The sequence below is a fragment of the Rhinoderma darwinii genome, chromosome 8 (genome assembly GCF_050947455.1).
Source record: "Rhinoderma darwinii isolate aRhiDar2 chromosome 8, aRhiDar2.hap1, whole genome shotgun sequence".
Lineage (NCBI taxonomy): Eukaryota > Metazoa > Chordata > Amphibia > Anura > Rhinodermatidae > Rhinoderma > Rhinoderma darwinii.
The window spans coordinates 33,173,718-33,199,151 of NC_134694.1; the positions used below are offsets into that span (position 1 = coordinate 33,173,718).

At 43.3% G+C, this 25,434-nt stretch overlaps 1 protein-coding gene and 1 long non-coding RNA gene across 5 annotated transcripts in view; one reads left to right on the forward strand and one right to left on the reverse strand.

Annotated features, from left to right (window-relative positions):
- The window catches only part of DRP2 (dystrophin related protein 2), a 311,219-nt gene that overhangs the window by 21,823 nt on the left and 263,962 nt on the right, over positions 1 to 25,434 (forward strand). The window contains exons 1-4 of one of the 4 annotated variants that reach the window (XM_075835578.1): positions 3,180 to 3,335; positions 14,413 to 14,459; positions 21,456 to 21,550; positions 21,710 to 21,800. In XM_075835578.1, the coding sequence (XP_075691693.1) occupies positions 21,754 to 21,800 (47 nt within the window). In that variant the 5' untranslated portion in view covers positions 3,180 to 3,335; positions 14,413 to 14,459; positions 21,456 to 21,550; positions 21,710 to 21,753. Of the gene's footprint in view, positions 1 to 3,179; positions 3,336 to 14,412; positions 14,460 to 21,455; positions 21,551 to 21,709; positions 21,801 to 25,434 lie in introns of those variants that run through there. The other 3 variants (XM_075835576.1, XM_075835579.1, XM_075835580.1) reach the window with 3 other exon arrangements.
- LOC142659438 (uncharacterized) overlaps positions 21,687 to 25,434 on the reverse strand; it is a 44,778-nt gene continuing 41,030 nt past the window's right edge. The window contains exon 3 of the long non-coding RNA XR_012850326.1: positions 21,687 to 21,764. This is a non-coding gene — a long non-coding RNA (uncharacterized LOC142659438). The remainder of the gene's footprint in view (positions 21,765 to 25,434) is intronic.

Genomic DNA, 25,434 nt, shown 5'->3' on the forward strand with positions numbered 1-25,434 from the left:
ATTTCTAGGTCTACAGCCAGACTGAGGAAGTCAATGGGGCTCCCGTAATGACGGGAGCGTTGCTAGGAGACGTCTGTAAATAGTCACTGTCCAGGGTGCTGAAAGAGTTAAGCGATCGGCAGTAACTGTTTCTGCACCCGGGACAGTGACTACCGATCCCAATATACATGTATCTGTAAAAAAACATATAAGTTCATACTTACCGAGAACTCCCTGCGTCTGTCTCCAGTCCGGCCTCCCAGGATGACGTTTCAGTGTAAGTGACGGCTGCAGCCAATCACAGGCAAAGCACAGGCTGCAGCGGTCACATGGACTGGCGCGTCATCCAGGGAGGTCGGGCTGGATGCCGAAAGAGGGACGCGTCACCAAGACAACGGCCGGTAAGTATGAAATTCTTTTACTTTCACTAGGGAAAGTGCTGTCCCTTCTCTCTATCCTGCACTGAATAGGGAGAAGAGAATCACTTTTCCTGCAGTCCGCAGCGGCCAGTCCGCATCAATTTTCTGCACATTTTGTGCAGATCCGCTGCAGAATCTGCAACGCAGATTCTGTGCGGCATTGATGCGGACAGTTGCGGAGGAATTCCGCCATGTGTGGTCATGCCCTTACAAATTTTGTGGTGCTTTTTCTCCTTCAGTCCTTCTGGAAATGAGAAAAAATTAGCTAAACCTAAATTTTTTTTGAAAAAATGTAGATTATTATTTTCAGGGCCTACTTCCAATAATTTCTGCAAAAAAACTGTGGGGTCAAATCGCTCACTATACCCCTAGATAATTTCCTCAATGGGTGTAATCTCCAAAATGGGGTCACTTGTGGGGGGTTTACACTGTTTTGTCCCCTCAGGGGCTTTGTAAATGTGACATGGCCTCTCAAACCATTCCTGCTAAATGTGAACTCCAAAAGCCAAATAGCGCTCTTTCCCTTCTCAGCCACGCCGTGTCTCCAAACAACCATTTATTACCACATGTGGGGTATTGTTTTACTCGGGAGAAATTGCTTTACAAATTTTGCGGTGCTTTTTCTCCTTCAGTCCTTGTGGAAATGAAAAAAAATTAGCTAAACCTACATTTTATTTGAAAAAATGTAGATTTTCATTTTCACAGCCTACTTGCAAAAATTTCTGCAAAAAACCTGTGGTGTCAAAGTGCTCACTATACCCCTAGATAATTTCCTCAAGGGGTATAGTTTCGAAAATGGGGTCACTTGTTGGGGGTTTCCACTGTTTTATCCCCTCAGGGGCTTTGTAAATGTGACATGGCCTCCGCAAACCATTCCTGCTAAATGTGAACTCAAAAAGCCAAATAGCGCTCTTTCCCTTCTCAGCCACGCCGTGTCTCCAAACAACCGTTTATTACCACATGTGAGGTATTGTTTTACTCGGGAGAAATTGCTTTACAAATTTTGCGGTGCTTTTTCTCCTTTAGTCCTTGTGGAAATGAGAAAAAAAAATCGCTAAACCTACATTTTCTTTGAAGAAATGTTGATTTTAATTTTCACGGCCTACTTCCAATAATTTCTGTAAAAAACCTGTGCGGTCAAAATGCTCACTACACCCCTAGATAATTTCCTTGAGGTGTCTAGTTTCCCAGATGGGGTCACTTTTGGGGGATTTTTACTGTTTTGTCACTGCAAGAGCCCTTCAAACCTGACATGGTGCCTAAAATATATTCTAACAAAAATAAGGCCCCAAAATCCACCAGGTGCTCCTTTGCTTCTGAGGCCGGTGCTTCATTCCAGTAACACGCTACGGCCACATGTGGGATATTTCCTAAAACTGCAGAAACTGTGCAACAAATATTGAGTTGCATTTCTCTGGTAAAACCTTCTGTGTTATAAAAAAAATTGTATGAAAAATTTATTTTTGCAGAAAAATATGAAATTTGTAAATTTCACCTCTACTTTGCTTTAATTCCTGTGAAATGTGTAAAGGGTTAAGACATTTTCTAAATGCTGTTTTGAATACTTTGAGGGGTGAAGTTTTTAAAATGGGGTGACTTTTTGGGTGTTTCTAATATATAAGGCCCTCAAAACCACTTCACAACTGAACTGGCCCCTGTAAAAATAGCCTTTTGAAATTTTCTTGAAAATATGAGAGATTGCTGCTAAAGTTCTAAGCCTTGTGAGGTCATAGAAAAATAAAAGGATGTTCAAAAAACGATGCCAATCTAAAGTAGGCATATGGGTGATGTTAATTAGCAACAATTTTGTGTGGTATAACTGCCTGTCTTACAAGCAGATACATTTAAATTGAGAAAAATGCTAATTTTTGCAATTTTTCGCTAATTTTTGGTGTTTTTCACAATTAAATACTGAACATATCGAGCAAATTTTGCCAGTAACATAAAGTCCAATGTGTCACGAGAAAACAATCTCAGAATCGCTTGGATAAGTGAAAGCATTCCGGAGTTATTACCACATAAAGTGACACATGTCAGATTTGAAAAATGAGGCTCTGTCAGGAAGGTCAAAAGTGGCTAAAGAGGGAAGGGGTTAATAGTTGTCAAGCATAACACAAAACATAAATTTGGTGTCGCCGTAATCGTATCAACCTGTAGAATAAGGTGAATATGTCGTTTTTACCGCCTGATGGATGCCACAAAAACAAAACCCCCAAAAAATTGCATAATCGCTGTTTTTTTGTCCATTTCACCCCACAAATAATTTTTTTCAGCTTCCCAGTACATTATGCGGTACAATAATGGTGTCATGAAAAACAAGCCCTCATATGGCTATGTCGACGAAGAAATAAAAAAGATATTTTAGAAGGCGGGGTGGGAAAAAACTAATATGAAAAAACTCAAATTGACCTGGTCTTTAAGGGGTTAACTGCTTTTTTGGACATTGCATTGTTTACAGAATAAAGTTGTCTCTGCAGTGCCTTCACCCCCCACACCCAAATATCCCACCCACCCGTGTGACCTCTGCCATTCAGCTAACAGGGTTACATGATATCCAGTGGATAACTGAATATGAATTGTTATTATTGAACAGCTCATTCATTGTGTATGTACTTGTATTACATTGCTGTCTGTCTCTAGGTGATGTTGTCATGCTCATAGCAACCACTCAGAGCTCAGCTTTCCTTTAATTAAACTGCTCTGGTAAGATAGAAGCTGTGCTGTGATTGGTTGTTATGGGCAACAAACAGGGTGCTGTGGGTTTTGTGGTTAAAATGCTGGTGACAGCCCATGCAAGAAGATGAAGAGGGCTGAGAAGTGGTGCCTCCGCAGTTACAGTTTGCATGTATACATCTATATAGGTCTGCTTCAACCTGCCACTGATTAGCTGACCACCAGGTGACCGCTGTAGCCAATGAGAGGAGAAGTGAGTCATCGGTAAACACGGATTGACTTATATATATTAGTATGATAAGAATGCTAGTTATGACTATTAAATGGATGATTGCCCATTAGACAGTTGAACATCAAGGTTGGGCACCATCAGGGTATGTTCACACGGCCAAATTTCAGACGTATACGAGGCGTATTATGCCTCGTTTTACGTCTGAAAATACGGCTACAATACGTCGGCAAACATCTGCCCATTCATTTGAATGGGTTTGCCGACGTACTGTGCAGACGACCTGTTATTTACGCGTCGTCGTTTGACAGCTGTCAAACGACGACGCGTAAAAATACAGCCTCGTCAAAAGAAGTGCAGGACACTTCTTTGGACGTTTTTGGAGCTGTTTTCTCATAGACTCCAATGAAAACAGCTCCAAAAACGGACGTAAAAAACGCCGCGAAAACGGTGCGAAAAACGCCGTGAAAAATGCGAGTTGGTAAAAAAACGTCTGAAAAGCAGGGTCTGTTTTCCCTTGAAAACAGCTCTGGATTTTCAGACGTTTTTGTTGACTACGTGTGAACATACCCTTAGAGTTCATCTGATCCTCGGTTGCAGGGAAAATGCAGTATTAGTCCGGATTCACACGAGCGTGTGCGTTTTGCGCACACAAAAAACGCGGCGTTTTGCGTGCGCTAAAGGCACTTAACAGCTCCATGTGTCATGATCATATGGTGCGCGGCTGCCTGCTTTTCACGCAGCTGCCATCATTATGACACTATGTTTGTAAACAGAAAAGCACGTGGTGCTTTTCTGTTTACATTCATACTTTTGACTGCTGTTGCGCGAATCACGCGCGTCCCACGGAAGTGCTTCCGTGTGGTGCGCGTGATTTTCACGCACCCATTGACTTCAATGGGTGCGAGATGCGTGAAAAACGCACAAATATAGGACATGTCGTGAGTTTTACGCAGCAGACTCACGCTGCGTAAAAATAATGGACTGTCTGCACGGCCCCATAAACTAATATAGGTCCGTGCGAGGCGCGTGAAAATCACGCGCATTGCACGGACGTATATCACGTTCGTCTGAATAAGCCCTTACATGTTGGCTATTCATATGGATTGACCAGGTAGAGCAGAGTGGGAAACACTTTCAGGCCATATGCAGATGATGTGTATTTCCTGCAGCACATCCGCTTCAAAATACGGTACCAGCAAAGGAAAGCAGATCTCAATTAATCTCATCTACATGTTGCAGAATTTTTCCATTAGTAAATTAACCTGCAGTGCGGATTTCTAAATCTGCAGCATATCAACTTATCTTGTGTTTCCATCTCCGATTTGTATTGACAAGTTTCTATAAAAATAAAAAAATGCAACAAAATAACCGCAGCATATAATCTGCACCTGTTTACACATTAAGGGTCAATGCACATGATGCGTATTTTCGTGCTGCAAAACCACAGCGTAATACAGTACCAGCATATTCAATGACATTCATGGAAATGTATGCGCTGCAGTATTTTTCCGCACAAATTGACCTGTGGTGTGGATTTTAAAATCTACAGCATGTCAATTTATCTTGCGTTTCCGATTGCAAATTCTGCCTGGTGCAGAGGAAAATTGCACCAAAACCCGCAGCATGAAAATGCGCCAAAAAACGTATCAAAACGTAAAATCCGCACCGAAAAACGATTAGGTGCGTTATCTCCATGTGAATTTCCTGGGTATTGCTGCGGTCTTGGTGCGTATTTTCCGCAGTAAAATACGCAACGTGTACATGTGGCCTTGAATGTAAAATCTGCATCTAAAAATGCATCAACACATTCACTATCAATTGGGTATTTAATCTGCAGAGTAAGGCCCCATGCACACAAACGTAAAAACGCCCGTAATTACGGCCCGTAATTACGGGCCCATAGACTTCTATTGGCCACGGGTACCTCCCCGTATGCTTACGGGAAGGTGCCCTTGCCGTTGGAAAATATAGAACATGTCCTATTTCAAGCCGTAATTACGGCACGGGCAGGCTCATAGAAGTCTATGGGGCTTCCGTAATTATGGGTGACTACGTGTGTGCACCCGTAATTACGGGAGCGTTGCTAGGTGACGTCAGGGGATAGTCACTGTCCAGGGTGCTGAAAGAGTTAAACGATCGGCAGTAACTGTTTCAGCAACCTGGACAGTGACTTCGAGATCACAATTTAGATCAACCTGTAAAAAAATTAGTTCATACTTACCCAGAACTCCCTGCTTCTTCCTCCAGTTCAGCCTCCCAGGATGACGTTTCAGCCCATGTGACCGCTGCAGCCAATCACAGGCTGCAGCTGTCACATGGACTGCCGCGTCATCCAGGGAGGTCGGGCTGGATGTTGAAAGATGGACGCGTCACCAAGACAACGGCCGGGTAAGTATGAATTTCTTTTACTTTTACCTGCTGAAAGAGTTAAACGATCGGCAGTAACTGTTTCAACACCCTGGACAGTGGCTACCGATCACAATATAGATAAAGCTGTAAAAATAAAAAATAAATAAAAAAGACGTTCATACTTACCCAGAACTCCCTGCTTCTTCCTCCAGTCCGGCCTCCTGGGATGACCTTACAGCCCATGTGACCGCTGCAGCCAATCACAGGCCAATCACTGGCTGCAGCGGTCACATGGACTGCCGCATCATCCAGGGAGGTCGGACTGGATGTCAAGAGAGGGACGCGTCACCAAGGCAACGGCCAAGTAAGTATGAATTTCTTTTACTTTTATTACGGAAAGGGCTGTCCCTTCTCTCTATCCTGCACTGATAGAGAGAAGGGCTGCCGAAAACTGCAGTGCAATTTTGCAGCGAAAACGTGCCCGTAAATACTGGTGCAATACGGGTGACCAAGGACCCGTATTTACGGGAGGAAAATATATATTTCGTGTGTATGAGGCCTTACCTGTGTTTATCTTCAGTTTTGACGCAGATTTTCTGCATCAAATTCCACAACATGTGCATGTAGTCTAAGGGTTTGTTCACACAGGTCCGATTTCCTGCGGAAAACTCTGCAGCAAATCGCAGATATTGCAGGGAATTCTAGCCAGCTGTCTGCACCAAATTGTGTTTGATTTGGTGCAGACTTTCGGACGGATTTGCCGCTGCGGACACCAGATGGGGAGATTTTTTTAAAAAGTCAATACTTTCCTTCCCCTGGTCTACCATAGTGACGTGTCACTCCTCCCAGGGCTTGTGTCTGTGCTGCCGGCCTCCTGAGATTACGTTTTCTCCCATGTGACTGTTGCAGCCTGTGATTGGTTGCAGAGGTCACATGGAATGAAGCATCATTCCAGGAGGCTGGCAGCATGGACACCAGACAGGGGAGTAGTAAGATGTCGCTTTGGGAATGCAAGGGGAGAATGGACATTTTTTTTTTACTTTACTATTTTATTTATTTTACTTGCCATTTTTTATGCGAATTTGCAGTTTTTCTTCAGCAAAAACGGCAACACTTGCTATTGTGTTATTTCACTTCCCCATTGAACTCAATAGGGAAAGCCTGCAACAAATATACAACCATTCCGCAGCATAAATTGACATCAATCCGAACTGCAGGTTAATTTATGAATGGAAATTTTCTGCAGTGTGTGGACAACATTTTTAAAATCTCATCCACTTTGCTGCTACTGTAATTCGCTGCAAATTTTCTGCCCGCAATCCAGTTTAGAAAATCAACAATTACAATACATGTGAACATAGCCTTAGGCTGGAAACACATGTTGCAGATTTTGATGCAGTTTTTTTTTAGCCACAGCCAGAAGTGGATTCAGGAGGAACAACGAGTATAAGTTCTTCCTTTATATGTCTCATTTCTTTTAAATCCACTTTTGTCTTTGGCTCAATAAACTGCATCAAAATCTGCAACAAAAACTCTGTTTCCAGCCTCAGGGTTTATCCAGGAGATTCTCCCAACGTATACAGTGGATATAAAAAAAAGTATACACACCCCTGTTAAAATGTTACAAAATCAGTCCAAGATGAATAATTTCAGAACTTTTTCCACCTTAAGGGCATGTTCACACGGCTTATTTTCGGCAGTTTTTCATGCCATAAACGGGCGAAAAATTGGAAGCAGAACGCCTCCAGACATCTGCCCATTGATTTCATTGGGAAAAACAGCGTCAATGAAAAACTGCTCCAAAAACGGCTCAAGAAATGACATGCACTTCTTTTTGGCTGGCGTTTTTTTTTTTTACTTGTCAGTTTTTCAAAAAGGCCGCGTAAAAAAATCACCCCGTTGGAACAGAAAACCATTTTCCCCATTGAAATCATTGGGCAGATGTTTGGAGGTGTTCTGCTTCAGATTTTTCGGCCGAAAATAAGCAGTGTGAACATACCCTTAGGGTATGTTCACATGGAGTTTTTTGCCATTGAGTGCCGTGGGCAAAAACGCAGCGAAAAACACTCTCTCTGCTTCATATTGATGTCAATGGGAGGTCAGAGTCGTAAACACCTGAAGATAGAGCATGTCGCTTCTTTTTCCTGCAAGCCGGTTTCACCACTCGTGGGAAAAAAACGCCTCCGCCTCCCATTGAAATCAATGGGAGGCGTTTTCTGACGTTTTTTGGCACGTTTTCCGACGCGTTTTAAGAACGTGTCAAAAAAACTCAGTGTGAACAGGGCCTTAACGTCAACTATAATCTGTACAATTCCAATGAAAAACAAACTGAAATCTTTTATGGTGGAAAAATAAAAATAATGTGGTTGCATAAATATGCACACCCTTAAACTAATACTTTGTTGAATTATCTTTTGACTTTAAGACAGCATTGTCTTTTTGGGTAGAAGTCGATCAGCATGGCACATCTTGACTTGGCAATTGTTGCCCACTCCTCCTTGCAAAAGTGCTCCATAGCTGTCAGATTGCGAGGGCATCTCTTGTGTACAGCCCTTTTCAGGTCACCCCATGGATTTTCAATGGGATTCAAGTCTGGGCTCTGGCTGGGCCATTCCAAAACGTTGATCTTCTTCTGGTGAAGCCATTTTTTGTTGATTTGGAGGTATGCTTTGGGTCGTTGTCGTGCTGAAAAGTAAAATTCCTCTTCATCTTCAGCTTTTTAGCAGAGGCCTGCAGGTTTTGTGCCAATATTGACTGATATATGGAACTGTTCATAATTCCCTCCACCTTGACTAAAGCCCCAGTTGCAGCTGCAGAAAAACAGGCCCAAAGCACAATGCTGCCTCCACCATGCTTCACTGTGGGCATGGTGTTCTTTTGGTGATGTGCAGTGTTGGCTTTGCAACAAACATACCTTTTGGTATTATGGCTAAAAAGTTCAACCTTGGTCTCATCAGACCATAACACGTTTTCCAACATGCTTTTGGCAGACTTGATGTAGGTCTTGCAAAACATAGCTTGGATGTTTTTCTTTGTTAGAATAGGCTTCCGTCTTGCCACCCTACCCCACAGCCCAGACATATGAAGAATACGGGGGATTGTTGTCAGATGCACTACACAACCAGTACCTGCCAGAATGTCCTGAAGCTCCTTTAATGTTGCTGTAGACCTCTTCGTAGCCTCCCGGACCAATTTTCGTCAAGTTTTGAGGACGCCCAGTACTCGGTAATGTCGCTGTTGTGCCAAATGTAATCCACTTCTCGATGACCATCTTCACTGTGTTCCATGGTATATCTAATGCCTTGGAAATTCTTTGCTACCCTTCTCCTGACTGATGCCTTTTAACAATCATATACCTTTGATGTGTTGTAAGGTCTTTACGGACCATGGCTTTTGCTGTCACATGCAACAAAGAAAATGTCAGAAAATCCTAATAGAACAGCTGAACTTTATATGGGGTTACTCAGAATCACTTTAAATAATTGCAGCTGTGTACTGACTACTATTTAACATGAGTTACAATGTGTTTGGCTAATACTGAACACAACCACATCCCCAATTATGAGAGGGTGTTCACACTTAGGGCAGAGTTGGGGCATTTACGCAACGAATCTGCACCAACATTTGCATATTTGACAGGTAATTCAGACGTTGCAGAAAAGACAGCGGACTTGCCACAGATTTCAGTTTTTGCATTGCAAAGGCTGAAATCCGCAGTGAAATTCCGCTTCTTCTCCGCAACCGACAGTGCATGCTGCGGAGGGAAAATTCCACACCACAGCCTATGGTGCGCAGCGGAGTTTTCCGCAACGTCTGAACTAACTTGCCTAAAAACGTATTGAAACAAATGTAAAAAACGTCCGCTGGAGAATTCCACTGCGGACTGTCCACAGCGGAATTCCACAGCAATTCCGCCACGTCTGAATGTGCCCTTATGCAACCACATTATTGTAGTTTTGTTCTTTTTATTTACCACTCTAAATGATTTCAGTTTGTTTTTCAATGGATTTGTACAGATTACAGGCCACATTAAGACATCATTTACACGAGCGTAATATACGCGCGTGCTTTTCACGCGTGTCGTACGCACCTATATTAGACTATGGGGCAGTGCAGACAGTGCGTGAGTTTTGCGCAGCGTGAGTCCGCTGCGTAAAGCTCACGACATGTTCTATATTTCGCCGTTTTTCACGCATCACGCACCCATTGAAGTCAATGGGTGTGTGAAAACCACGCATGTCGCACGGAAGCACTTCCGTGCGAACTGCGTGAATCGCGCTATAGCTGTCAAACTCTGAATGTAAACAGAAAAGCACCACGTGCTTTTCTATTTACAAACATCCAAACGGAGTGTCATAATGATGTCGGCTGCGAGAAAATCTCGCAGCCGCGCATCATACACTGATGACACACGGAGCTGTTAAGTGCCTTTTGCGCACGCAAAACGCCACGTTTTTTGCGTGCGCAAAACGCACACGCTCGTGTAAATCAGGCCTAAAGGTGGAAAAAGTTCTGAAATTATTCATCTTGTACTGACTTTGTAACATGACAAAAACTGGCATTTTAACAGGGGCGTGTAGATTTCTTTTGCAGAAAGTCCCTTCTCTTGTTTCACTGACATGAAGTTCTCCCTCTTTCTTCCAGACTGCCATACACGTCGCTGTACTCTACTAAAACGCTGCTGCCAAACTTTACCTTAGGGCGGATTTGCACGAATGTGTAATACGCACGGACCTATGTTAGCCTATGGGGCCGTGCAGACAGTCCGTGAAACGCATGACATGTCCTATATTTCTGCGCTGTTCGCGCATCACACACACATTGAAGTCAATGGGTGCGTGAAAATCACGCGCACCGCACGGAAGCACTTCCGTGGGACGCGCGTGATTCGCGCAACAGCAGTCGAAAGTATGAATGAAAACAGAAAAGCACCACGTGCTTTTCTGTTTACAAACAGAGTGTCATAATGACGGCGGCTGCGCGAAAATCACGCAGCCGCGCATCATATGGTGATGACACACGGAGCTGTTAAGTGCCTTTTGCGCGCACAAAACGCCACGTTTTTTGGGTGCGCAAAACGCACACGCTCATGTAAATCCCCCCTTAGTCTAAGGTAAAATATGAGAAACCCTCTATACACCGAGCTTTGGATTGTAGCATTTTTGTTGCCTTTTGGGGGTCAGTGGCTTTTTTTTCAAAATGCAGCATGCTTTTAGGTATGGGGTTTTTTTGGACTTTTTTTTTTCCATATGCTTCTAAGTAGAACTTAAAAAACACCCAAAAAAAATCCATGCACCAAATAAAAAAAACATTATTTGAAAAACATGGCATTTTTACATGCATTTTGAAACGCTAAAAAAATGTTTGTGTAACGGAAGCCTTAGGAGTGGATCCATAAGGATCAGTTCACAGTGGTTTTTTTTGGTCACTGATTTTGATGTGGAAACTGTGTCGGAATAAGCGCCCCAAATTGCCCCCCCCCCCCATTGATTTCAATGGGAGGCAGGGTAGGTTCTTTTTGCTAGTCGGCTGTTGGCCGCTCGCTGACAAAAAAAAATCGGCATCTTTCTTTGAGTGGTTGCCTCCTCTTACTTCCCATTGAAATGAACGGGAGGCAGAAAAAACCTGCGGCACTCGTTTGGAGCTTCTTTTTTTTTGCATGGCTTTTGCATTAGATTCATATGGCTGGAAAAAAGTCTGGAATAAAACACTAGCATACAAAATTGGAATTTTGAGGCAGATTTTTTTCTGCCAGAGAAAAAAAATCAACGCCGTGTGAACTACCCCGTAAAGAATGAAAAAGTATAAAAGAAAGACTGATATGTCTCCTCTCTTTTTAATCCACTCCTGAGTTTGGCTAAAAAAAAAAAAACTGCTTCAAAAACTGCATGTGTGATTCTGTCCTTAGGGTATGTTCCTGCCCAAAAGTCTGCACCAAATTTAGTGCAGATTTTTTGCCAGACTCGCCATACTTAGCTCGCTGGCATTGCCATAGGACGCATCCCTAATATAAAAGAAAATACGTATTTCCTGTTTAAAATAAGAAAAGTCCATACACCTCCCCTGGCGATGCAATTGTGACGGCTCCTTGTTCACAGTTTATGCAAATTTGTATAAGATAAAACGTCGTCCCCGAAGCCCAGCCGCACGGAGAACCGGACTTTTATTTTTTTAGCAGGAAATGTCTTCTTTTTTTTTATCTTACTTGTGATTTTTGCTGCAGATTTGCAACTTTTTCGCATCGATTTTCGGATCATCTCTGCAACAGAAATACAATTCTTCTGCAGCATAAATTGACATTGAAATTAATAATCTGCACTACATGTCAATTTATGCACATTTTTTCCTCAGTTTGTAGATGAGATTTGTTCAAATTCTATCCACTTTGATGCTACTGTAATACGCTGTGGATTTTCTGTCCACAAATCCAGGCGGAAAATCTACCACTAATCCGCGTTGTGTGAACATAGCCTTAGGGTGCATATAGAGGTTGTGGTGCGGCTGAAACGACATAAAAAGCTTGTTAAATAAATGTGTTTTACCTCTAAAAACCGCAGCCAATTGTGGTAAAACCGCATGCATTTTTTGGATTCTGAATACACCATCAGTTTGGGTTCATATGCCATAGTCAAAATGCAAATGTTTTTTTGCCACAACTCATGGCAAAACTGCACAATTTTGCGAAAAGTGCAGTTCTGTGACCTATATAAATTCACTCTCCTGGGGTCTATGCTTTTATATTGTCAAGGAACTCCTCTGTGACTTCTATATTATACCAGTGAGTGAGGACATTTTTATATTTGACTGCAGGTGCTTTCTGTTTTTACTCTTTTTTGTGAGTAATCAAGTGGTGGACTTCCTTGTCCAAACTGGGAAATGTAATCGGTATGAAAAAATATAGAAGGAGCACGGTGGATGATAAACAATACAAGTATCACAAATTCCAAAGCTCTTCCTACACAGAAACCCACACAAATGCTTGCGGAGATACTAGGAACTGTACACAGTACAGAGACTGTGAAGGTCGTTTTAGGGTATGTGCACACGATGAGAGGCTTTTACGTCTGAAAAGACAGACTGTTTTCAGGAGAAAACAGCTGCGTCGTTTCAGACGTAAATGCAGCTCCTCGTATTATGCGAGGCGTCTTTGACGCCTGTAATCTTGAGCTGCTCTTCATTGACTTCAATGAAGAACGGTTCAAATTACGTTGCAAAGAAGTGTCCTGCACTTCTTTGCCGAGGCAGTCAATTTACGCGTCGTAGTTTGACAGCTGTCAAATGACGACGCGTAAATTACAGGTTGTCTGCACAGTACGTCGGCAAACCCATTCAAATGAATGGGCAGATGTTTGCCGACGTATTGTAGCCCTATTTTCAGACGTAAAACGAGGAATACGCCTCGTTTACGTCTGAAAATAGGTCGTGTGAACCCAGCCTTACATTGGCCAATATTGACCGTAAAAACGAGCTCTGATCAATGAGACAGCTCGCTGATCGACGCTCGTTTGCTGCTTTCACAAGGATCGGCAGCACCTCTCTCTGTTTACACAGGTAGATGTGCTGCCGACAACGATAATATTTCATGCTGCATAAATTATACATTCAGCCGAGGAACAAGCTTTGTTTGTTCATCGGCTGATAGCTGCACTGTTTACACAGGGTAATGATTGGGAACGAGCATTGATGTGAACGCTCGTATGCCCGATCATTGGCCCGTGTAAAAGAGCCTTAAGCATAATCTAATCAAGAGGAGGAATACAGTTAAGTAATTTATTCTCATAAAATATAACATACATATATTATTTCGTATATTTATTGAAAGGTTGGACTTGATGGACCTGTGCCTTCTTCCAACCTATGTAACTATGTATATATATTATTCAAAGTACATAACAAGGCATGACAACAACGCTTTTCTTTCTATCCTTTGGAGATTTTCTGAGTAAAGTGTTAATATTACAAGGATTTTCTCACTATTATAAAGAATTATGGAATATAGCCAGGTATATCCATCTCTCAGAACCTCACCGATCCTCAGACTGAAGGAGCCACAGCAAATTCAAACCCCCACCAGTTATAATATCATGGTGTATCTGAGCGATATGCCATAACATTATAAGATGCAAATACCCCTACAGTATATGGCTGTATCCACACATGCAGTTTATTTGTCACATATTTTATTTTATTTTTTCTCATTAGTGTATGATACTTTTCCCGTCATAAGTCACGGACACCTTGACGGAACCTGAAGAACCCCATTGTAAGCCATTGGGGTCTGTCAGGCACCGCTGGTATCTGCCGTGCGACAACGCTGATATGCGTCGTGGTTTCCGTTATAGACGGAAACCATAGCGCAAGTGTGATCAGAGCCTTAAGTGCATTTTCACTTAGTTATTATAAGCTATCAAATAAATTCAATATTCTTGTCTGTGAGTTGTAATAGTTACTCCTGGAGCACTAACTAAATTCTACTTGTCAGATCAAGGGCTGACACTTTATTAAGAAAGAAATGCACTCAAAGCACTTGTCACTTTCCTTCCATAGCAGGTTATGCAAAGTATAAAACCCAGAAGGAGAAGACAATGAGAGCAGAAGAAAGCACCTTACAGAGTCAAAAACTGAAATCTGTGGTCCTGTAGTGAAGCATACAATAATAAAGATTGAAGCTGAGTCAGAATAAAAGATATTTCTTACATGTATTATTTAGGATTTCTTCATTAATTAACTTGAATGTTACTGCGCCATTGTTGTTAATAGGAATCGCTCCGTAGCATTGAAGAGACAGTGGGCTCTGCTGCCATAAGGTATGTAATGTATACAAATCCTATATGCATGTAAAATTTTATTTATATTGCATCGATCGTTAAATATGTTAACCCCCACATATTTGAAAGACTTCTGTTACTTTATCAGAGATATGAGTTTGAAGCTGCAGACTCGATGCTTGCAGCTCCTCCAGTATCCCCATGGTAAGGCCTCATGCACACGGCCATGCACGTAATCACAGCCTGCGATTGCATGCACGGCCGGCCGCCGCGGGCCGTGCGCCGCATTTTCGTGCCGTGCTCCCATACAAAGTATGGGAGCACGGCCTCAAAATCCAAAAAGTAGGACACGCTCCATATTTCCTGGCACGGTTCTATGGCACGGACACCTTTCCGTAGCACTACGGAAAGGTGTCCGTGGTCAATCAAACTGGGCAGGTACGTAATTGCGGACCGCATTGCGGTCCACGGTTGTGTGCATGGGGCCTAACACTTTATGTCCTGTGTTTATTAGTCTTTATATAGTGATGTGTTGTGGATCCAGTTTTCCGTCTAAATCCTAAACGCCACCTATCAAGCTGATTTATATATTTATTTATTAGCTTAACCCTTTCATGCCGACAATCTGTAGATTCACGCCCTATCTGCATATACCCCGTGCAGTGAGGACGTGAATCTGCAGACCTCTGCTTTTGCCAGCAGAGCGCTGGGGAAATTGCTCTAAGGCTGGGTTCACACTACCTATTTTCAGGCGTAAACGAGGCGTATTATGCCTCGATTTACGCTTGAAAATAGGGCTACAATACGTCGGCAAACATCTGCCCATTCATTTGAATGGGTTTGCCGACGTACTGTGCAGACGACCTGTAATTTATGCGTCGTCGTTTGACAGCTGTCAAACGACGACGCGTAAATTGACTGTCTCGGTAAATTGACTGCCTCGGTAAATTGACTGCCTTCTTTGCAACGTAATTTGAGCCGTTCTTCATTGAAGTCAATGAAGAGCAGCTCAAGATTTACGAGCGTCACAGACACCTCGCATAATGCAAGGAGGAGCTTTTACATCTGAAACGAGGCAGCTGTTTTCTCCTGAAAACAGTCTGTCTTTTCAGACGTAAAAGCCTCTCATCGTGTGCACATACCCTAATGCCGGTGGTGTCAGTGTCCGCGGCTCCTCAGCAACCTGTTCTCTGACAGCCGAACCAGCTACAGAGAATATGATGACCATTTTTAACTGTTTCCCGACCACCCACAGTAAATTCATGTCGGCGCTTGCTGGGCTCTGTGCAGCGCCGACGTGAATTCACAGTGGGTGTTAAAAGTGCGACGGGTGTCTCAGAGTAGCGCTGACACCCGGATCACGCTGTTAACCCCTGCCTCTGGTCCTGGAGACATGATCGGGACCTGATTGGTTCAGGTCCCGATCATGTGATCGCAGGGAAAGTTTGTTGTAGCAACAAACTGGAAAGTTTGTTGCTACAACAAACTTTCCCGGGGACCGATTGCGGGTGCTGCCATCGGTTGCATGGCAAAATCGGAGGCCATACAACGGCCTCCGGGTCTGCCATGCACGGAAGCCTATGAGGACCAGCCAGAGGTACATTTAAAATTAGAAAAATCATAATTTTTGTACATTTTATTTACATTTTAGTGTTTTTCACAAATAAGCAATGAATTTATTGACCACATTTTTCCACTAACATAAAGTACATTATGTCACGAGAAAACAATCTCAGAATCACTTGGATAGGCAAAAGCATTCCAGAGTTATTACCACATAAAAAGACACGTCAGATTTGAAAAAATGGGGCTGGTCCTCAAGGGCCAAAATGAGCTTGGTCCTGAAAGGGTTAACCTATAAACCTCCTCCAGCGCAGCTATTGGCTACAAAGAGCCACCGGCACCCATTGAATACAGAGGATGCCTATTGATTTCATTTACCCGCAGTGCTTGACAAAACAAAGTACACTAAATGGACAAAAATATTTGGACACCTACAGGAGCTCATATGACATCACATTCTAAATCCATAGGTATTACTATGTAGTTGGTCCCCCTTTTGCAGATAAAACAGCTTCCACTCACCTGGAAATGCTTTCTACAAGATTTTGGAGTGTGTCTGTGGGAATTTTTGCCCATTCATACAGAAGGGCATTTGTGAGGTCAGACACGGATGTTGGACAAGAGGGCTTCCATTCTAGTTCATGCCAAAGGTGTTCAATAGTGCCCATACGAGCTTGTCAATGTCTTCCACACCAAACTCACTCAACTATGCCTTTATGGACCTTGCTTTTTTACACTGGGGCACAGTCATGCAAGAACAGAAAAGGGTCTTCCCCAAACTATTCCCACAAAGTTGGGAGCATACAATTGTCTAAAATGTCTTGGTATGCTGAAGTATTAATATTTCCCATCATTAGAACTAAGCCAAACCCTGAACAACAACCCCAGAGTATTATCCCTCCTCCACCAAACTTTACAGTTGGCACAATGCAGGTCAGGCAGGTAACGTTCTTCTGCAATCGCCAAACCCGGACTCGTCCATCAGACTGCCAGATAGAGAAGCGTGATTCCTCACTGCACAGAACATGTTTCTGCTGCTCCCGAGTCCAGTTGCTACGTGCTTTACATGACTCCATCCAACGCTTGGCATTGTGCTTGGTGATGTAAGGTTTGCATGTAGCTACTCGACCATGGAAACCCATGCCATGAAGCTCCTGGCGCACAGTTTTTGTTCTGATAATGACAAAGGAGGTTTGGAACTGCAATTATTGAGTCAGCAAAGTGTTGGCAACTGTTATGCAGTATGCACTTTAGAACTCAGTGACCCTGCCATGTAAGGGTATGTGCACACGACAATGGCAAATACGGAGGAGAAAACAGCTCCTGAATTTCAGACGTAATTGCATGTAGTTGCGTTTTTCGCTGCGTCTTTTACGGACGTAATTGGAGCTGTTCTTCATTGCAGTCATTGAAAAACGGCTCCAATTACGTCCCAAGAAGTGTCCTGCAATTCTTTGATGCGGCCGTAATTTTATGCGCCGTCTTTTGACAGAGACGTGTAAAATGACAGCTCGTCTGCACAGAACATCGTAAGACCCTTTGCAAGCAATGGGCAGATGTTTCTGACGTTTTGGAGCCGTCTTTTCAGGCGAAATTCGAGGCGTAAAACACCTCCATTACGCCTGAAAAATGGTTGTGTGCACATACCCTAACTTTACGTGGTCTGCCAATTTGTGACTGAGTTCTTGTGGTTCCTAAATGCTTCCAATTTGCAATAATATCACTCACAGTTGATCGTGGAATATCTAGGAGGAAAGAAATTTCATGAACTGACTTGTAAGTGTATGTTCACACGCAGAGTTAAAAATGTCTCAAAATACGGAGCTGTTTTCAAGGGAAAACAGCCCCTGATTTTCAGACGTTTTTTGAGCAACTCGCGTATTTCGCGGCGTTTTTTACGGATGTTTTTGGAGCTGTTTTTAATAGTCTATGAGAAAACAGCTCCAAAAAGTCCCAAGAAGTGTCCTGCACTTCTTTTGACGAGCCGTCATTTTACGCGCCTTATTTTGACAGCAACGCGTAAAATGACAGCTCGTCTGCACAGAACATCGTAAGACCCATTGCAAGCAATGGGCAGATGTTTGTCGATGTATTGGAGCCGTCTTTTCAGGCGTAATTCGAGGCGTTAAACGCTTGCATTACATCTGAAAAGAGGTCGTGTGCACATAGGGTATGTTCACACGCTTAACAAAAAACGTCTGAAAAATACGGAGCTGATTTCAGAGAAAACAGCCTCTGATTTTCAGTCGTTTTTGAAGCTGAGAATGAAATTTGGAGCTTCTTTTGAGGCTTCTTTTCACACGTTTTCAAGAAGTGACATGCAACTTCTTTTTACGGAGCGTCTTTTTACTCCCCGTTTTTTGACAGCGAAACTTAAAATAAAGGCTCGTGGGAACAGAACATCGTAATTCCCATTGAAAGCAATGGGCAGATGTTTGTAGGCGTATTAGAGGAGTTTTTTCAGGCATAATTCGAGGCGTAAAATGCCCGAATTACATCTGAAACCACTGCGTGTGAACATACCCTAAGGGTATGTTCACACGAGGTCATTACGTCCGTAATTGACGGACGTATTTCGGCCGCAAGTACCGGACTGAACACAGTGCAGGGAGCCGGGCTCCTAGCATCATAGTTATGTACGATGCTAGGAGTCCCTGCCTCGCTGCAGGACAACTGTCCCGTACTGTAATCATGTTTTCAGTACGGGACAGTTGTCCTGCAGCGAGGCAGGGACTCCTAGCGTCGTACATAACTATGATGCTAGGAGCCCAGCTCCCTGCAGTGTGTTCGTTCCGGGACTTCCGGCTGAAATACGTTCCGTCCATTACGGAAGTAAAATGCTCATGTGAATCCAGCCTAACAGTTATTACAGTACCACGCTCAAATTCAGTGAGCTCTTTAGAACGGCCCATTCTTTCACAGATGTTTGTAAAGGCAGACTGCATGGCTAGGTGCTTGATTTTATACACCTGTGGTAGGGCTGGGCGATTAATCATATCCAGGTCTCTGACGATTTCTGTTTGTTTAATCGATTCTGTAGTGTCACCGCCGTGCTGCAGGAGGAAGCGCCGCCTGAACACCTGCCTTGTTCGCCCCATCTGAGAAGCTGCACCCCGTTCTATCCCCATCTGCTCTCTATTCTGTCCCTGCTTTCCCACTGAACTGTTGTTCTTTACTGAACAAAATAATACAGTAAGGAACAGCAGTTACGCGGGGAAGCCGGGACTCCTAGTATAGTGCAACACCATCCTGTAGATAGCACCCGCCGCCCTTGTAGATAGCACCACTGTAGCAGAATCCCCCAGCTGGAGCGCTGCCAATGCTCTGGCCGGGGATTCCGCTCCTAGAGAGAGTCCCTGACGTCTGTCCATATATGGACAGTGACGTCAGGGGATCCCTCTAAGAGCAGAATACCCTGCCAGAGCGTCGGCAACCTCTGGCTGGGGATTCTGCACCAGGAGGAGCTTCTGTTGTCACTGTCCATGTATGGACAATGACTTCAGGAGCTCCCTCTAGAAACGGAGTCCACGGTCAGAGCATCGTAAGACTCCTGTCTTGGGAAAGAATTTGACGTCACTGTCCATATATGGACAGTGACGTCAGGGGCTACTCCTGGAGCGGAATCCCCAGCCTGAGTGCTGCAGACACTCTGGCAAGGGATTCCGTTCTATGTGGGCCACTATGTGGGCTCTGGCACTTTGTATGCTGGCACTATGCCACTTTATATGTGGGAACTAGCACTATCTACACTGGGTGCTCTGGCACTATAAAGTCACAGGCACTTTATATGTTGGCACGATGTCCCTTTATATGTGGGCACTGCAGCACTATCTACAGTGGGAACTGTGGCATTGAGGGCACTGGCACTATATGTGGGCACTGTGGCACTATCTACAGTGGGCACTGTGGCACTATGAAGGCCCTCTGGCACTATGTGAGCACTATCTACATGAGCCCTGTGGTGTTTTCAGGGGTTTGAGACAAAAAAAAACCCTGACAAATGAAATCCATCCTTTTTTTTTTTTTAATGGCCATGAAAAATGACACGGCCATTAAAAACTGACAGACCGACTGGAAATGGATGAAAATTTGGAGACACACTGATGCAAAATGGCCGTGAAAAACTGACCGTGAAAATAAATGACCATTAAAAACTGATCAACAATCGTGTGACTGTAGCCTAAGGCTACAGCGTGACGGCCCCTTTTTTTTTAACTGCCGTCACACGCCCGTTTTCAGAACAGTGAAGTTCTATGGCTGTTTTCACACGGCCGTTTTTCACACGGGTCCATATATGGACAGTGACGTCAGGGGCCTATTCTGACCACCCCTGTAGATCACACCCCCCCATGTAGATAGCACCAACACTCCCTGTAGATGGCATCCCCCTTTGTGGACAACGCCACTGTAGCTCCCTGTAGGAGTGGAATCCATATATGAACAGTGACATCAGGGGCTCCCTCTAAAAGATGAATCCCCTGCCAGAGCTTTAGCAACGCTCTGGCTGGGGATTCCACTCCTAGAGAAACCCTTGCGTCACTGTCCATATATGGAGAGTGATGTTAGGGGTTACACCTGGAGCGGAATCCATGGCGCTGCCGACGCTCTGGCCGGGGATTCTGATTCTGGAGAAGGCCCTGACATCACTATCCATACATGGACAGTGACGTCAGGGGTTACTTCTGGAGCGGAATCCCCGGCCAGAGTGTTGCCGACGTTAAAAGTTGTGAAGTTCCGTACAATTATTATAGTAATATATGTTAAAAACGTAATTATATAAAGAAAATAATTTATTTAATTATCTCTTGGTATTCTTTTCAGTTTACTGAACAGTAATAAGAAAATCGAGATTCAAGTCTAGATTTTATTTTTTGGTAAAATCACCTAGCCCTAATCTGGAACTGAATGAAACACCTGAATTCATTGATTGACAGGCGTGTCCCAATACTTTTTTCGATATAGTATATGCTTTTCATTAGGTCACAGTAGAAGGACAAATATTCATAATAACAGTAAATTTAATTGCAGATCTGCTGTGGAAATACCCTTTTTACAATTTGTACGTACTGTATTCCTGTCGAATAAAAACATTGTGTTAATATGGTGAAATTAAGGTTGTGAAAGCAGAGGTGGGATGTTATTGCCATGTGATGGATACATTTTTCTCTTGCCTATAAATGCTCTCTGTTTATATGGGAGATAACATTGGGGAGTGACTGGAATGTATCCCAGACAAAGCTTGGTTTCTTTAGGAAAAGGGCACAAGATTTACAGTCCCCCAAATGACATTCCTAAGGCAGGAGGAGGGGACATGGGGTATCTATGCTCTTTTAAGACAGTTCTTTTCTCACTCTTCTCAAATACCTTACTATGCTCTCTTCTACTTATTTGTTTACCTATTTTTAGAAAGTTTCAGGTTTGTTGTTTCCACCTCTCACTTATTTTACATTCTAGATCACATTTCTTTTCTAGCTGCATCTTTCACAGCATTTCTATACCTACCTCCTTGGAATTACCTACCTCCTGTTTCATCCTTGGTATGTCTCAGCAGTGTAATTACACTCCAGGTGAGATTTATCTACTAGTCCGTCTTCCGCAATGACCTTTGTAAATAAAATAAAACTATACTGTAGTTACGTAATCACTTTAATAAATAGTCCAATCTGTTTAGAATGTTCATTGTATGTTTCCTGGGATTTTATTCTGCTTTCCGTCTTCTCTTGCAGTTCTCAGATTCTGAGCAGACACGGGAATCTCAGATTTGAACAACATGAACATCTGCTGGAATGAAATAAAGAAGAGATCTCACAGCCTAAGGTATCAGTGATATCTATTGTTAAAAATATTCTCTTCTGAATGTGCAATGATGCCATAGAAATCTACTGTAACTACTAAGAGATTGTGAACGTCCCCATTGCAAGAGGGTGGAGAAATAGGTGCTCACCTTCGGGGAAAACCCCATAATGTGCACACTATGTTTTAGCCATACGTTGTATTGATGTTTTTTTTTCTTTTATTAAAAAAAAATAAGTATGACAACATATTCATTCTGTAAGCAAAATGTAAGCCAAAGGTATTAACGTATGGCATACACTTTGTTCAATTACATAAGGCATAACTGGCCTTAAAGGTGTATTCCCATCTTGGAAATTTGTGGCAATGTACAATAGATGCGGGTCCCACCTTTGGGACCGAAAACTATCTCTAGAACTGGGCCCCATAATCCCCGTCCTAACTTCTGACACTGTTGCTGGTCCCTGTCTGAAGAGGTGGCTGGCTTTTTCGGAAACAGCTGAGCGCGTTTTGCTGCACTTGTTCCGGAACCATCATAAAAGTAAATAGGATTTACAGAAACAGTTTAGCACAGCAAGCCGTGGTGTTTTTTGGACTCAGGGGCTACAGGAACAGCAAAGCTTGCTATGCTATGTTGTTTCTGTAACTCCCATTCACTTTTATGGGGGTTCTGGAAACCGTAGCAAAACCTGCTCAGCTGCTTCCAGAAACCTCCACCACCTTGTCAGAAAGTGGTTGGGGACCTGCAGCAGAATGTAGGATGGGGGTCATGGGGCCCCATTCTGGAGATAGTTGCAGGTCTCAGAGGTGGGACACGCACCTGTTCGACATTTATGGTATATCCTGTGGATATGCCATAAATGCCCAAGATGGGAATTCCCCATTTTCTGCCAAGTGTCAGCGCCTTTTTGTGATACGATCAAGTGTGACAGATGCCTGACCAAAGACAGATCTGTGGAAATGTTTGACTGTCGTGTTGGATTTTTCAGTCATTGTCCGGTGCAATCCTTGAAAAGTCATTCATGCCAAACGAGAGATCTACATATCATCAATAGAATCTCAGACCAGGTCACAGATCAAGGCTGAGATCCAACAGCGATTTCTCCTTTTATCTTATGACTTTGTTGTCCAAAACAACAACCCTTAGGGTATGTTCACACGCAGTGACCAAAAACGTCTGAAAATACGGAGCTGTTTTCAAGGGAAAACAGCTCCTGATTTTCAGACGTTTTTTAAGCCACTCGCGATTTTAGCGGCGTTTTTCACAGCGTTTTTTTTACGGTCGTTTTTGGAGCTGTTTTCAATAGTCAATGAAAAACGCCTCCAAAAACGTCCCAAGAAGTGTCCTGCACTTCTTTTAACGAGCCGTCATTTTACGCGCCGTATTTTGACAGCGACGCATAAAATAAAGGCTCGTGGGAACAGAACATCGTAATTCCCATTGAAAGCAATGGACAGATGTTTGTAGGCGTATTAGGGGCATTTTTTCAGACGTAATTCGAGGCGTAAAACGCCCGAATTACGTCTGAAACCACTTCATGTGAACACACCCTTACAAATTACCATAAAGTGGTTAAGAAAACGGTCGTCTGACATTACTAATGCATGGCCAGCTTCACACTTTATTTTTAGTTGCAGGTTTACTATTATTAATAATATTTATGATTAGTAGTACCACCGTGATGAGCAAAGGCTAGACCAAAATTCACGTTTTTTTTTAATTGAAGTGTCCAAACAATGTTTATTTGCTAGTTTATGCAGAAATACTTCACTTAAAGTTTAATTAAGGCTCTGTTCACATCTGCGTTAGGGTCCCGTTCTGACGTTCCGTCTGAGCTTTCCATCCGTATGGGACCCTGGGCAGACACAAACTGACACCGACGGAAACCAGAGGTTTCCGTTTCCATCACCATTGATTTCAATGGTGACGGATCCGGTGCCTGTGGTTTTCGTTTGTCTCTTTTGTGCACCGGATCCGTCGTTTTTCCGGAATCGACTATGCTATTATTTCCGGCAAAACGACAGATACGGTGCACAAAAGAGACAAACGAAATCCACGGTGCAACGGATCCGTCACCATTTAATTCAATGGTGATGGAAACGGAAACCTCTGGTTTCCGTCTGTGTCAGTTTGTGTCTGCTCAGGGTCCCATACGGATAGAAAGCTCCGACGGAACGTCAGAATGAGACCCTAACGCAGATGTGAACAGAGCCTAAACTTTTTAAAAACTTTTGACATGTCATAGCGAGCACTGAGACGCCTGCTTGGGTGAGCGCTGTGCCAATTCGTTTCTGATTGGCTTTCCTCGTAGCGGTGTACGGGCTCCGTAGAAAGTCTATGAGTCCCTACAACGCTCACTCAGCTTTCTGAGGAAAGCCAATCAGAAACGAAGTGGCACAGCGCTCACCCAAGCGCTTCTTCCGATTCGTTTCACGATTGGTGGGGTTCTCAGCTCTCGGACCCCCACCGATCAAAACTTCTGACACGTCACCATGACATGTTAAAAGTTTTTAAAAAGTTTAGTTACACTTTGATGTGTAATTTGAGATATCATAGGCTCCAATGAGAAACTAATCTAATTTTAGGTTTATAAATTTCTGGTCCGCTAATAGTAGAACCATTTACAATTTAAAGCAAATATTCTTATTGTTGGAATAAATCCCTTTTGTAATGCAATATTTGTTATGTCACATGGAATGGGGCGAGGAATTCTTAATTAGCTGAGTTGAATAATTATCAGGGATGTTTTTTTTTAACATATTGTTTTAAGCAACATATTCCTTACATTATTTACTATATATTTTTTTTAAAAATAATGTTTTTGACAAAACAAATGACAAAGGTGTATGTACTATAAAAGCAGCTTATGTTTCTGCTTCGAGACCCCTGGATAGGGGTGGGCCCATTCCGGGATGGCCCTCGTGAGAACCTTCCGGGTATGTTCACACGCAGTGACCAAAAACGTCTGAAAATACAGAGCTGTTTTCAGGCGAAAACAGCTCCCGATTTTCAGACGTTTTTGTAGCAACTTGCGTTTTTTGCGGCGTATTTTACGGCCGTTATTGGAGCTGTTTTTCAATGGAGTCAATGAAAAACGGCTCCAAAAACGTCCCAAGAAGTGATATGCACTTCTTTTTCGCGTGCGTCTTTTTACGCGCCGTATTTTGACAGCAACGCGTAAAATTACACCTCGTGGGAACAGTACATCGTAAAACCCATTGCAAGCAATGGGCAGATGTTTGTAGGCGTAGTGGAGCCGTTTTTTCAGGCGAAATTCGAGGCGTAAAACGCCCGAATTACGTCTGAAAACACTGTGTGTGAACATACCCTCACTGGGGCATGGTCTTCACAAAAGCTGCATTGTTCAGTGTGAGTTCATACGGGGCGGATACGCTGTCTAAAAGCACGCAGCATATCCGCCCTGTGCGCAGATGGGAATTCCAGGCGAAAAACCGCACCAAACTGGTGCAGTTTTTCGCCCGGAGTGTCCGCTGCGGAAAACTGCAACATTACGTTGCAACATGACGTTTCAACCCAGGAGACCGCTGCAGCAGCCTTCTGACGTCATCCAGGCCAGCCTCCTGGGATGACGTTTCATCCAATGTGACCGCTGCTACAGCCTGTGATTGGCTGCAGAGGTCACATGGGATGAAACGT